Here is a 13,450-nt window from a genome sequence, read left to right as displayed (position 1 = left end):
CATGCCATTGCTGCTAATTGACCTCCGTGCATGAATTAAAATGAGCAGGTAGTAATAAATATATTTTGCTCATAAATGAGAGTAGAGGCTACAAAAAGTCATAAACATTTATTTCAGATATTAAGAATGGTTCGTTATTACCATTTCGGTACTTTTCCATTTCTAGAGAACATTCAGTAACTTGTCTAGGTCTTTGGCTTAAGTCTACAAAAATATGTAGTAATGTAAAAATATTGTATAGTTATTGATAGAACACTTAAAGAGGGTAATAACGGCTCAAAATGAAAAAAATGAGACGGATGTTGTATATACTGCGTAATGGTTGTGGAAGGGGGCGAAGCAGATAGCCCAGAAAGAGAGGTTGTGACGACTGCAGAGGTACCTTGTCTTACAACGGCAGGTAAGACTTCAACAGCGGCTGTCCTAAAAGGTCCAAAAGAACATCAATATCGTCCCTGGAGAGAATATTGAGTGAGGTTAGCAAAAGAAACCTCTCCCATTTCACTAATGCGCCACGGGTGGCTGTCTGGACAGACAGATTGAGGTAAAGGAGAAACCTCGCCCGCACCACTGATGTATAGCGGGATAAAATCCAAATAAAAAAATAAATCACTACAGTACTGAAAAGATAATGTAGGCAAAAAAAAAACAGATGAATTAGAAAAGGGGAAGGGTGGAGGGTAGAGCTGTAGCCACGCCCCCTCCCCGTTTTTGAGGACTATTTCAAAAGTAACATTATTTTTAGGGTGCAAGGAACAGCGACACTACTGCACAACCTAAAAATGCCACGGAAATGGACTCCACTATGCGTGCAAGGGCGGGAGAAAATACAGGCGCTACATTTCCTTAGATGGCACTGTAGATGAGGTTACATCTTGCAACTTTCCTACACACTAAACCCTCTCTCCGCTCGAAAGTAGCCCCGCCACTGTTTACGCTTCGTTTACATTAGCGCGAAGATGCATTCCGAAAACACATGCATTATCTAGACCTATATCACGACACCTCCCCCCCCCTTTTTTTACAAGAAAGACTATATCACGAAAGAACACCAGGATCAAGGTTGTACTTAGCCGCAAGTCCGTTAAGGGTTACATTTCTGTTTAGCGTTTACCTGGCCAAGAGATACAAGAACGGGAATGTAATTAGGCAAGTGGCTACTTTTATGGAACACCCGTTTCCGTGTAAATAGCCGCTTAAGAGACTGCTGTCGTGCTGCAAAGTTTAAGAGATGAAGCACTGGGGTCGCTAGCAGCCGCTACAAACCGGATGGTGCCACTGGCGAGATCGCGACTTTTTTCCTGGTATGCACTGTAGATATAGGTTTGGCGTATTTTCAAAGGAGTATTTGGTGTATCTAAGCCGATACTATGTGAGTCGGAGCCCGAACTTCAGTTCACCATGTAACAAATGAATAAGCAAACGCACTGTTACGAAAATTGTCACACTGTGACGGAAATATTTTAGACATCGTGAGAAACACTTTCACTGCCAGTCCATAGACTTTCTACAGATATTGTGTTACATTGTTTATTGTGCGAACAAGCTTTAAAAATTTAAACAACCTTTCTGGGCCAGTAACATATGACTTGTAGCACTTTCGAAATATCATCATCTCTCCTTGTTTCAGTAAATAATCATCGACCCATGGGCTCTCTAGCATGCTCACACCGCTGTTATCAGCGCTAGCAGCCATAGGCTTCGACTGCAATAATCAGCCTAAGCTCAAAAAACAAAGACCACTGACTGCGGGCCGAGGACTTTGAAGCCTTAGCCGATATTTTAATACAATGCACTTCAGAATAATGCTCAGTGACTTTAGGTCTATGCCTTGGTTAGGGCCCACTGACATTCAATTCTCGCAATCAAGTAGCCCATGTTCCCGGTCATGAGCAATGTTGAAAGACTAAAGCTGATTGTGGACGTTGTAGCCTAAGCCTAACGCTCACTCCTGGGGGCCCTTAGAGGGTCTTGATTATACTAAAAGCATCGCCATCAAGCATGCTAGTCGTTCGCGATCACACTCAGAATGGGGCGTGTACTGCTTTTTGTTTAATAACCTAACGCCTCGAGGCAATTCCATTCGCAGCTGCCGTTGACAATGACGTCAGAGGTGAAATACCGCCTGAAAGGCACCAGAGAGAACTATGTCATCAGCTGTGCATGCGGAACCTCCGACCAAGTGCTGGCGCCTTACGGGGACGGCAAGACCTTCCACGTGCAAATCAAGTAAGAGCGCAGGCACTGCTCAAAGTAGTGTTGCAATGTTTTCCGAAAATATGGGGCATTGTGTGCAGCGGGTTCTTCCGTAAGCTAATCAGCTCGAGCGAAGCTCGAGTATATTAAGGTATATTAGGAGGCGAGCATGTAGGCTGGCTCTTCTGCCCATTGACGTCATCAGGGTAGGGGACGCGCGGTGAGTTTTATCGGCCTAATCGGTTGCGAGCTACTGCAAGCAACATTTTTTAGTTGTTTCTAAATTATACGGTCCACGCAGAGCTTCCAAATTTGACTCGGGTGCCCACAAAGACCACATCCGCAGATATGTTGCGCTAGCATATGGTCATCGAAATCATTTCAGGGTTTCTTTAACCTTTGACGCAGTAAACGCGTAGCCCATTCTTTTGCTCTCTGTGAAACCCTCTGTAACCCTCAATATCACCCCTCCAATCAGCAATACGTAATGTGTGGTATGGTCCGCACTTAAAGAAAACATCTACTTTCTATTCAAGTCCATATGTGAGAACCATCTTATTCGACTAGGGCAAAAGGAAAAATTATAGGTGATGTCATGCTCTCCGCGGTAATATCAAGGAATAATCCCCAGACCTTCCGCGCGTTGCCAAAGCTGAAATCAGTGCGTGAATACTTTCACTTTTTTTTGTATGTGTGCCGCTACATGTAATATTGCTAGTCAGTGCGGTAGGTGCTTATGGCTGTGCTTAAAGTAGAATGAAGTATGGAGTTTAGTATGTGCTTTTGACTGCTACCTGTAGCCGCATACCCTCTGCTACAATGCTGCGATAATCAGCGATCAAGGCAGAAAATAATAATAATGATAATAATTTGTTTTCCAGATTGGAATACAGCACACCTTACAGCCTTTGCTAAAAGTAGCCAGGCATCCCTGAAGACCAAAACATATCTAAATGTGAAAACAAGGATTCCCCTTACATCACACATATTTACAGATTTTTAAATGATAAAAGTGCTTCACTACACCACTAAGAAACAAACCCCATTTCTTGGTATTTTTGAAAGGCGTGCTAAAAGCCAACCGTGGCTTCGTGGGCCAATAATAATAGCAATAATCCCAGCCATTGATCATCAATTACCCTTACTCTGCAGCAGGTTGGACCCCCTTAGAGAGCAATAGCAGAGGATAGTTGGTGGTTCATCATGTGGAAACCACACAGTACTAATACAAACAAGACACACTATGACACACATAGACACACATCGCGCTTCGTCTGTCGTCCTTATAGTGTGTCTTCTTTGGTTTAGTACTGCGCGGTTTTCACACGATGGACCACATTGTTCTCCACCTTAAAGTAAGAAATTAAATACACATGTAAATAAAAAGTGTTTTTCCTAGGCATAATCCGAAGTGTACGTAAGCACTCGAGCGCGGCCGTAGACTGGGTGCCTAACGGGTAGCCCATCTCTGTTCCATCCCAGCAACACAGCCACGCTCATCGAGGAACACGACAACGCCGCGGAGATCTCGCTGCCCGAGGTGGAGAGCTACCAACGACTGTCGCACTTCTTTCCCAAATCGGAGGATGCCGTGAGCGGCGTGGAGCTGCAGTCCCCCAACCACTACGTCCAGGAGTTCGGACTCACGGGAAGCAAGGAGACGGTAAGCTGCGTCCAACGCTATGGAGATGGTTGAGAGATAGAACTGCTTTTGGAAGCGAAGGTAGCTGAGGGGGGAACTTGGCATTGAGTAAACGGAGTGGGCGTAACCACTGGCGCCTCCGTCTCATTGTTAACTGATCTTTTGAGCTCTTAGAATGTTAGCGAGGCGGACCACAAGTGGGTGGTGGTCGGGAGAGTTGTCCTTGACGAGTCCAGGAGCTGTGTAGATCTTGATTTCAGTCCTATTCTGGCGGCCATACTTGAGGCTTCGGCCTCAACAGTCACGCCCACGACCCAGCAGCGTAGAATAGGATATGGGCTACCTGGAGTGGCTCTGTGGACAGGAAACTGCACTACCACGACAAAATCATGCGCGGTAATAGGATTGAGTCAGGGCTAATGTGGAGAAGTGGAATGTAGTAGCTAGCATGGTGACTACTCCTACGGGACGGCAAAGGAGTGGGATTTTGGCACTGCATACTATTACCTGAGCAAACTGCACAAGCACAGAATCATATGACGCTACTACACCTGGCAAATCAAAGCGTGGTACAGCAGCCATCATGTTCCATCAACAACGTTTAGCAAGCAATGGAGTGCATATTGCAACGCCGCAAAACGACGAGGGACGGAGAAGAAAGCACAGTACATCATCTTAAAGCGTCATGAACTTAAAGAGGTGTAATGCTGTCTGCACTTGTAAATAAGTCTTGACCCTCCGTACAGATGCGACAACGAGGTATCGCACAAAGCGTTCTTGCTTCATCGGCGGACGTCTATGTATACTAAATCTTTTATGCCAAATCGAGTGCGGGGACCAGCGACCTGCGTTACACGCTTTACGTCTATAATAGTGGACACGTGAGAAACTTAAAGGAGTACGAAACAGCACGGCTACAAAGCCTGAACGCCTCTCAGAGCACATAAAATGAAATTGTGGTAGTTAGAAGAGAATAAAATAGCTAGAAAATTTAATTAGATCAACCATTCCGCTAGAGTTTCACTTCAGCGTAGCTCCGATTGTGAAGAGCTACGCTCGCACAAATGTTTTTTTCGCAAGCGATTAGTGTTCAAGTAAGACACAAGATAAGCTATGCAATAAATGAGAATAAGATGCACGGTTACCGTGTCAACCTCTTCGTTCCTGAGTATTTCTTTGAGATTACATACTCACCACTCATCCACATAAATGAACTCCCATGTCTACTTAAGCTAATTCTGACTCGCTTCCTCTTGCATTCTTTTCCGATCAGTTCATCGAGGGCCTGAAGAAGCTGGCCGCCATCGAGTACAACGACGAAGACTACAAGAACATGCGGGACAAGCCGAGCGCCAGTTTGATGTTCCTGCAGCTCTTCTTAAACTTCATCACCTTCTCGTACGACGAGATATCGGAAATCTACAACCAGCACGTGCTCAACGCGCCCGAGGGAAGCAAGAAGCATATCAAGTTGGTATACCTCGAAACATCACCAATAGCGCTAGTATGAAATGTCCTTGTATCAAAAGCAATGTGCATGACCGGCGACCCAGTCTTGCTAATCCTCACTCAGGGATCCCGCAATTAGGAATCGATGGGAACGAGAATAACGTACGTGGTTGACGTTCGGCAACAGAAAGAAAGAAGCCTCATTTAGAGAACAACAACGAGTGAAGGCAGTCAAACCCGGATATATCGAACTTTAGGGTATCACAAAATAGGTCGATATATTGATAATTCGATATGTAAATAATGGCACTAAATAAGCTTATCTGCAAGCTAGAAGCAACAATACGTTGCACCCAAGCTAGCGACGCGTTTCTGGCTGCGACGTGCCTCTGCCCGGAGTGCGGACAGCGCACAGCTCGCTGATCGTTGGTGGACCTGGTCTGCTTCGTTTCGAAGTAGCAGCGGATCGTTCTTGGACCTAGCAAATGCATATGATAAGATCCCTCATTCAGCTACCAGCACATTATACATGAAATATTCGCTCATTAATATTAATATACACTTTGCTTCCTCAACACTTTCGGCAGTGAAGCTCGCCAAACGAGAACTGCCGTTAGGCTTAGTTAGGTTGTCTTTACCGCATGACAGCAATTGTTTCTAGAAGCGCCCCCTGCAGGGCCGCGGCGCGTAGTTTGATATGTCGAGCGAGCGGATAAATAGTAGTTCGATATACTGCGCAAATTTCGTACACTTTTGCGCAGGATTTTCAAGGGGATAATCGGTCTGTTCGATTTAGCGGATAATTCGAAATAGATCTAAGTTCAATATATCCTGGCACGACTCTGGTATCATATTTTGTTTATACTGCGTGTAGATGGTCAGGTGAGATTAGGAGGTTGGTTGGCGTACAATACGAGACCAATGGGAAACGCCATAGACCTCGCTCGTGATGGCGGCGCATACAATGCGTCCTTCGCAGGAACACTTTCCTCGACCTTCTGGCCGCATCAGGAAACAACCCGCACATCGCCTTCGCTCTGAAGCTGATCAATGCTGGACAGCTGAGTGTGGACGAAGCGGACCGCCTGCTGCCGAAGCTGACCAGCAACCTGAAGGAGTATAGCGTCGCTGTAGTCAGCGAAATAGCGGTGAGCAAATGGTAGCCTGCGGCAAACCATACGCTGCCCACTATAACGCGGAGCGAAGAATGAGGGCCAGATGAGAAACATCGAGCTCTTTAACTCCCCCCCCCTCCTCCCTTCCTTTAAAACGATTTTCACCCTAGAAAGTGAGTGGACTTTAAAGAAAAGCGTAATTTAAATGCCAAGTGCGGTCTCGAAACTCGACACGTCACCATTTTTACCTCTTTCTACATTCTCTTAAGAACCTTCATCGAATTTATCGCACCGCCATTGGAGATAAAGTTATCTCTATAACGTTGGTTCTTTATAAAGAAACTGGTTCACCAGGTGCTGCAAACAGCTAAGGCCGCAGGAGCCCTGGACTGAAGGACAATCCCAGTCTTCCGGGGGCAAAAAGCTCTGTACTGAATAAGATGTTTTTCATCGTCGTAATTATCTCTATAACTGCTCTGGGTTTCTACTAGTATCCTTTGAACGTTCCACCAAGCCATCCGGACGGCTAGATAGACTGAAAGACCACTAGGCACTTCCCCTTTATATGGGTTTCCGCCTGCGTAAGACATCTTGGTCAGATCTGCAAGAACCTGAAGTCCACTATTCCTCGGCTTCCACGTTACGTGGTGCACAAAAGTCGTCACAGTAAGAAAAATGTACAGAACAGTCTACCTCTGTTCGCTGCATCCTTGTCGTATGATGTGCCAAAGGTTTTATGGGGTTTAACGTCCCAAAGCGGCTCAGGCTATGAGGGCTATGAGCAATGTGCCAAAGGGCGTGAAAGAAAATTGAGTAGCGAAAGAAGACACGTGGCCCCATCCCACTGCTCCTGCACACCTTTTTTTGCTGGCTAACTGGTCCACTATAGACAGATTTTGGCGAGAAAAAATTGTTCAATTGAGCCGCCAGTATACGTAACTTTCAGGGAATGTTTATTTATTTATTTACTTATTTATACATACATACATACATACTGGAGGCTTTAGGGAGGCTATTGCAGCAGTTGGGTAGTATAAAAAGAACAATACAAAGAGAAAAAGAAGCAATCTTACAACATTGGCAACAGGCTTGCAAGAATTCTTCTAATCATAATGAACTAAGGTTGTCTGCTAAGGAATTAAAAACTTCAATCGTATGGGCGAAAAAGCTGCACTTAAAGAATTTAGTGTGGGCATAAAAGGGCGAGATGTTTAGGACATGGTGGCTCTTTGTAAATGAAGGTTTTGAAAATATCAGATAATTAATTATCTAGCTAAGAAAAACGAGGCGAATTGGCAGAACATAGGGACATACGTGAGTCAGGACATACGGACGTAAGTGTACAGGTGATATTCACGAGGACATCAAGGTGAAATTTTAAAATTGGCTTTCAGATAACGTTTTGGCTCATATTGATGCACAGCGGTTGTTGATTTTACGCGTGCGGCTCCCATTTGCTGCAGAGTCTGTGCAACTCGGAGTTCGTGTCCGCCAGCGAGCCGCTGCGGTCCACGTGCATTCTGTCCGTGAGCGCTTTGGCGGGTGGCGCCCGATGCCACCGGACCACCAACCTCCTGGAAGCAGACTCGGGCCTCTGCTCTCCCCACATTGTGGAACTCTTCTTCAACGTGAGTGCTACCCAATTCATTCAGCGCGAGCACTTCGTTCGCGATATCCTCACTACCTCCGTATTTCAATGATGATAACGACAGCTTTCAGAATCAGTGTTTCTTTCGAAGTATTTGGGATTTATTTTATATTTATTTACTTGCGCACACCCACCATCAAAAGTTTGGGAAGATGACACTGTTGAAAAAAATATTTTAATTTCTTTGCTTTTAAGGCGCATTGCACGAGATTTAATTGCGTGCTGCATAATTCACTAAATCGCAATTACGCTGCATATATCGGTCCACGTTGCATAGAAAGGTTACGATAGAATTTCAATTTTCACTAATATTGGCTTCCTAACCTCTTGACGTCGGAATACGCACTGCCGACCAAAGTCAGGTTCAGGTCCCGGCAGGAAGGACATGTTACAAAAATGCCAAGGAACTAAAACTGCACAATAGCTAGACGAAATATAGCAAAGGAAAATATGTTAGATTCTCTGGGGCTGATATAGTTCGGTGAATAATTCCAGTTCTTTATGGGGCTTGGAAAGAGAGCATGCCTGGTGCATGTCTGTTCTTACCAGATGACTGGACAGGCGAACACTTTGATGCGAGGGTGCACACTGGACTTCAGTGAGAGGTAGTGTGACTCTTGTCACGAATCTGAAAGGAGGTGCACCACACGATTTCAGCAGCCTTTGTTGCGTGACGACCTGCCCGCGGCATTTTCAAAGCCACAACTGGGCAGGGGAATTCCTCCGCGGGCAACAGTATCGGTGTCGCTTGCGTAGCATGAATTGCAGGGACACCTGGGACAAATTCAAGTTGGCTTATATACCGATCTATTACAGTGCTCTAATCACAGAGAACCCACTTTCCCCCAAAACAGAGCTCTTTATATAAGCTAGAGGATTGCGTGCAGCCGAAAAATACTGCATCCACCGCATTCAGCTCAACCTAAGTCACCTCCGCTGCAAATTCTGCAATGATACTCTGGGCAAACTCGTGCGCTTTGGGACTGCCGTCACCCATTCTCCTCAAAAATCCCTGCTCGACGCAGTTCTCATTGGCGGGCAAACTGGTTCACTAAACCCGCATAGCTCATGCCAAGAAGCGGTCCTGGTGGGATGACGCCACGGACCCGGTTATAGTAGGTAAGCACTACTTCTAACTGGCTAACCGAGTTTTGTGTGAAGCTTTAGCTTGAAATCAACCTTGAAGAAACCTAGCATAGCAATGGACCATGCAGAAAGAAAATAAACATTGCCGCGATTGGGACACCAACCCACGGCGGCGCGAACAGATCAGCTTCGCTGGCCACTGCACGAGGGCACTATGCTATCGCCACAGTTTTTTTCTTTATTGCATGGAAATAGTGCCGAAAAGAAAAGTCTGAACACGCTCACGCCACAAAACACCAGTCCACCGTACCCCTGTTTGACTCCTCCTTCCAGAACATCAAAAGCCTGGGAGGCACACACCTGCATCCAGATAGGGGAGCCAGCTAGGCGGCTCTTGCTGGGCAGCATGTACTCTCCGCACCAAATCGCATTGTTCACGAAACAAAGATTTCGACGACCGCGGTGACTCGGCGTGGCGGTCCATCATGCGGCTCTTCCAGAGAATAAATAGTCCCAGCAACATAAATGGATCATATGGCACAACACTGTTTTCCTCCACAGGCAAAAAACGGATACTGTAGGGTGTGATGCCAATGTCTTATTCGTTGTAAAATGTCCTAGAAGAATATAGCATCAATGCACAGAATAAAACAATGGTCAATTGTCTCAGGTGTATTGCACATGCGACAACTCACCGTCCATGACGCAAGCATCTCCTTAGCATGAAACCATGCCTTCACAGGCAGCGTTGACGTGTGCAGGCATGCTTTCATGCTAAGAAGATGCTTGCGTCATGGACGGTGGGTTGTCGCATGTGCAATACACCAGGGTTCACCAGTGACAGTGTCCATAGGGGATACATGGGAACTTTCAGAAGCTGTAGCGTGTCTAAAAATGGCTTGATTTTAATGAGGTCTGTGGCAGCGTTTTCTTCTTTAATGAATGGAAGAAATGTTGCAGACAGATATTATTTTTTAATAATAACTGGTTTCTGGGGAAAGGAAATGGCGCAGTATCTGTCTCATATATCGTTGCACACCTGAACCGCGCCGTAAGGGAAGGGATAAAGTAGGGAGTGAAAGAAGAAAGGAAGAGGAGGTGCCGTAGTGGAGGGCTCCGGAATAATTTCGACCACCTGGGGATCTTTAACGTGCACTGACATCGCACAGCACACGGGCGCCTTAGCGTTTTTCCTCCATAAAAACGCAGCCGCCGCGGTCGGGTTCGAACCCGGGAACTCCGGATCAGTAGTCGAGCGCCCTAACCACTCAGCCACCGCGGCGGGTCAGATATTATTTTTTTGAGTTTCATTTTTTTACAAATAAGAGGTAAACATCCAGAAAAATTGCACTTTTAGATATGACGGTCTTTCATGTAATCTCGTGAAAAAGCTAAGCCAAATATCAGAATTTCGTCCGCAACATTTCCTCCCTTTTTCTTTCTTCATTGTTGAGCCGCAATTTTCGTTCATATCGAGCGTAGTATTTGCGTTTTACAGGCTCTGAAATTTGCGTATGTATTTTCTGCGGGGATTTGAAATTCGCGCCAAATTTAACAAGAGCGGCGTGGCTCCATCTGGCGTCAGAATATTTTGACGCTACTACACTCTACCACCAGCCTCTCGGTTGTCTGTGTTCGTGCGCGCCGGTTTTTACTCAGAACTTGGACGGACCTGAGCTCTTTCTCTCATTTTTTTCTTGCTTGGGCTGTATTGGGAAAGGATTTCTGCGTTTCTTTTTTCCTGGAGCTCTTGGTGCGGAAAGGAAGTGGAATGCAAAGCCACACCCAAAAGCGCAGCCCCCCCCCCTTTCCCTTCCCAGCAGCCGCACAATAAGGCATTGTTAGTGCCAAAACACAGGATGGGGGCTCACTATTCAGGACAGTGTGGGAGAACAGCATTGTTCCTTGCCCAGCGCAAAGACGCAGTGACCCAAGGGTCAATACAAGTCAAGAATGAAGCTGCAAATATTCCTCATAGGAGGGCCTCGAGCCGATAGCGGCCGGCGCTTACATGAACCCACACGCCTGGTTGTTTGAAAACCGGTACTCGTACGCACGCCGAGCCGGGAGTCCACGGGTCGGGTACAGTCAATTCCGCCGCAAGGGGTAGGTGACTCAACTCGACCCTGATCCGATGTGCTTGTAAACGCTGTTGGGTCGAAGATTAGGGTTATTGAGAGGGAAGGAGATAAATGCGAACTTGCTTTCCATGTGCGCCGTTGAACCTCCGATACAGTGATGGCGTGCCTCAGTCTTGGAGGCTGCTACTGCTTGCTCGACGCTTGGTGCCGCTAAAGCTGAACCGGTCTCGAATCGCTAAAATCGAGCTGATGTAAACACGTAGTGGTTGAGTTGGATTGACCATGCCCTACCCGACCCCCGAATCGACCCGACGCCATCGGTTCATGTAAACAGGGCTAATGGCGTAGACTGATTGTCATGACGAAGCGATTAACCTCCTTTCACTGAGGCACTTGCCAATCACCTGCGATTTCACGCTATACTCGCGGACAACTATGTATGTCAGTACAACAGCCCACATTAAGGTCAGAAAGGGCCGTCTCCTTCCTTTTCCTGCTCAGCCCCTGCTGCACTGCAACTGCGACGTCATGAGAGCCGGTCGAAGCCAACGTTCGGCTTTGGCTCTCTCGTCGGTTCTTTAACATCGGTTCTCTAACGAATATTTGGTCCAGCGTCGCTCTTTTTCCCCAATTCTCCTCGCGACCAGGCATATCTCTGCCAGAATGTTGCCGGTATCAGTGCAGGTGCTTTCCACTGTACGCGGGTAAGCATGGTTACACCTTATCTGCAGAAAGGAGCTCACGGATTTCCGAGCCCCCTACTCCAGAATAGACATCTCTGTGGTGTAAATAACGCGATGTCAAACGTTCATGGCCTGGCTGGCAAAATCATCCAGTTTTGCTCCTGAACCGGTTTCGCATGTGTCAAGCGTTCCCCAACCGTTTTTATTCTCCCAATTAGATACGCCTCGGTATGCGCCACACCTAGTCCCACCTCCTGCACTACGCTTCCAAAAGTTGCACATTTCAATCAGAAAAACGCTCGGAAGGGGCACTATATAAATACGTATAAAAATATATATAATACATAAAAGTATATAATTTATAAAGTATATAAAAGAACATAAGAACCAGAGCTCATAACGAGAATTTTTCGGAAACCATAGTAGGTGTGGAATTTTCGCTTTCAAACCCCTGACGTCATGACAATTCAGGTGCGCTGCCGGTTTTGTGTTCAGAAAGAGCACACGCGGTTGGCGTGGCTGCAGTGGCCATCTTCTGTTAAATTGAAATTTTTATTATTTTTACAATAAACCACTACTAGCAACTTCGTCCAGAACAGTTGATAGTCGCTTGTGCAATGACGAAATTCGCGTTCAAGGTCACCACGAATAGCAACACGACGGTCTCAGTGCTTTTGCAAACCACACATCTCACCCTTTTACCCAAGTCTCATTTGTTCCGTGGTGAAATTATAAGCAGCGAATGAGACATGAAACGAAGTATTTCCGCAGTAATTTAGTTACTGAAGTAACTATCGCCCATAAATAAACTGAAGAATTCGGCGACGCCGATAGCAACAAACGTGCTCGGTGGTCATCGAAGAGGAACGTTCAAGATAAGGCGCTAAAAACAACTACAACAACCAAGAATAATGTCGAAATAGTTGCGCCTGGCGGCATTCCTTCTAGATAACGCTGATGGCATCTCGCATAACAAAGTGATATTCCCGCGTGCCAACGGTTTTGAACTCGAACAAACACTTTCGTGGCACTCCTTTTGTCAAAGAAGCGTCGGCCGGATGCTTAAACAAAAAGTAAGGTCAACAGCAGCAAAGACAATGTAAAATAAACACTGGCCGCGTCGTCGAATCGGCGTCCACACTCGTACACGGTCACCAGGCTTGTATTGCGTGTGGCGACGGAGGAATACGCGGAATGCTGAATAGCCGGCCGAAGTGCGGAAAGGGAAGTGTTCCCAAGGTGTGTCAAAATATGACTCACACTCATCTGTTCTGGCTAGGCTAAACCTACACTGCTTATAACTGCAGGCTGTATACCCCACCCTACCCCACCCTATCATTGTAAATATATTTTCGCAGAAAAGATGCGAGGGGTCTTAGGGGGACCCAAACCGGAAAACGTACATTTCCTTGTAGCAGCTGAGTGGTGGGTTACTGGAAAAAGGTCCATTCTGCGACCACCACCCCTTGAGACCGGTTATTCTTTTGTGCTTCCGTCTCCCTGCTTTGGCAGGATATACACAGAAAGTTGTCGGCCCTACTTTTTGTTCG

The 13,450-nt window shown here is 46.3% G+C and overlaps 1 protein-coding gene across 1 annotated transcript in view; it reads left to right on the top strand.

Annotated features, from left to right (window-relative positions):
* Nucleotides 1-13,450, top strand: part of LOC144111118 (vitellogenin-6-like) — a 49,572-nt gene that overhangs the window by 10,349 nt on the left and 25,773 nt on the right. The window contains exons 6-10 of the mRNA XM_077644261.1: nt 2,090-2,229; nt 3,679-3,859; nt 5,112-5,308; nt 6,267-6,435; nt 7,866-8,030. Coding sequence (XP_077500387.1) covers nt 2,090-2,229; nt 3,679-3,859; nt 5,112-5,308; nt 6,267-6,435; nt 7,866-8,030 — 852 coding nt within the window. The remainder of the gene's footprint in view (nt 1-2,089; nt 2,230-3,678; nt 3,860-5,111; nt 5,309-6,266; nt 6,436-7,865; nt 8,031-13,450) is intronic.

Source organism: Amblyomma americanum, chromosome 11, assembly GCF_052857255.1.
Source record: "Amblyomma americanum isolate KBUSLIRL-KWMA chromosome 11, ASM5285725v1, whole genome shotgun sequence".
NCBI classification, from domain to species: Eukaryota; Metazoa; Arthropoda; class Arachnida; order Ixodida; family Ixodidae; genus Amblyomma; species Amblyomma americanum.
The sequence above is the reverse complement of the archived record's forward strand: the minus strand, read 5'-3'. Positions and strand labels throughout refer to the sequence as shown.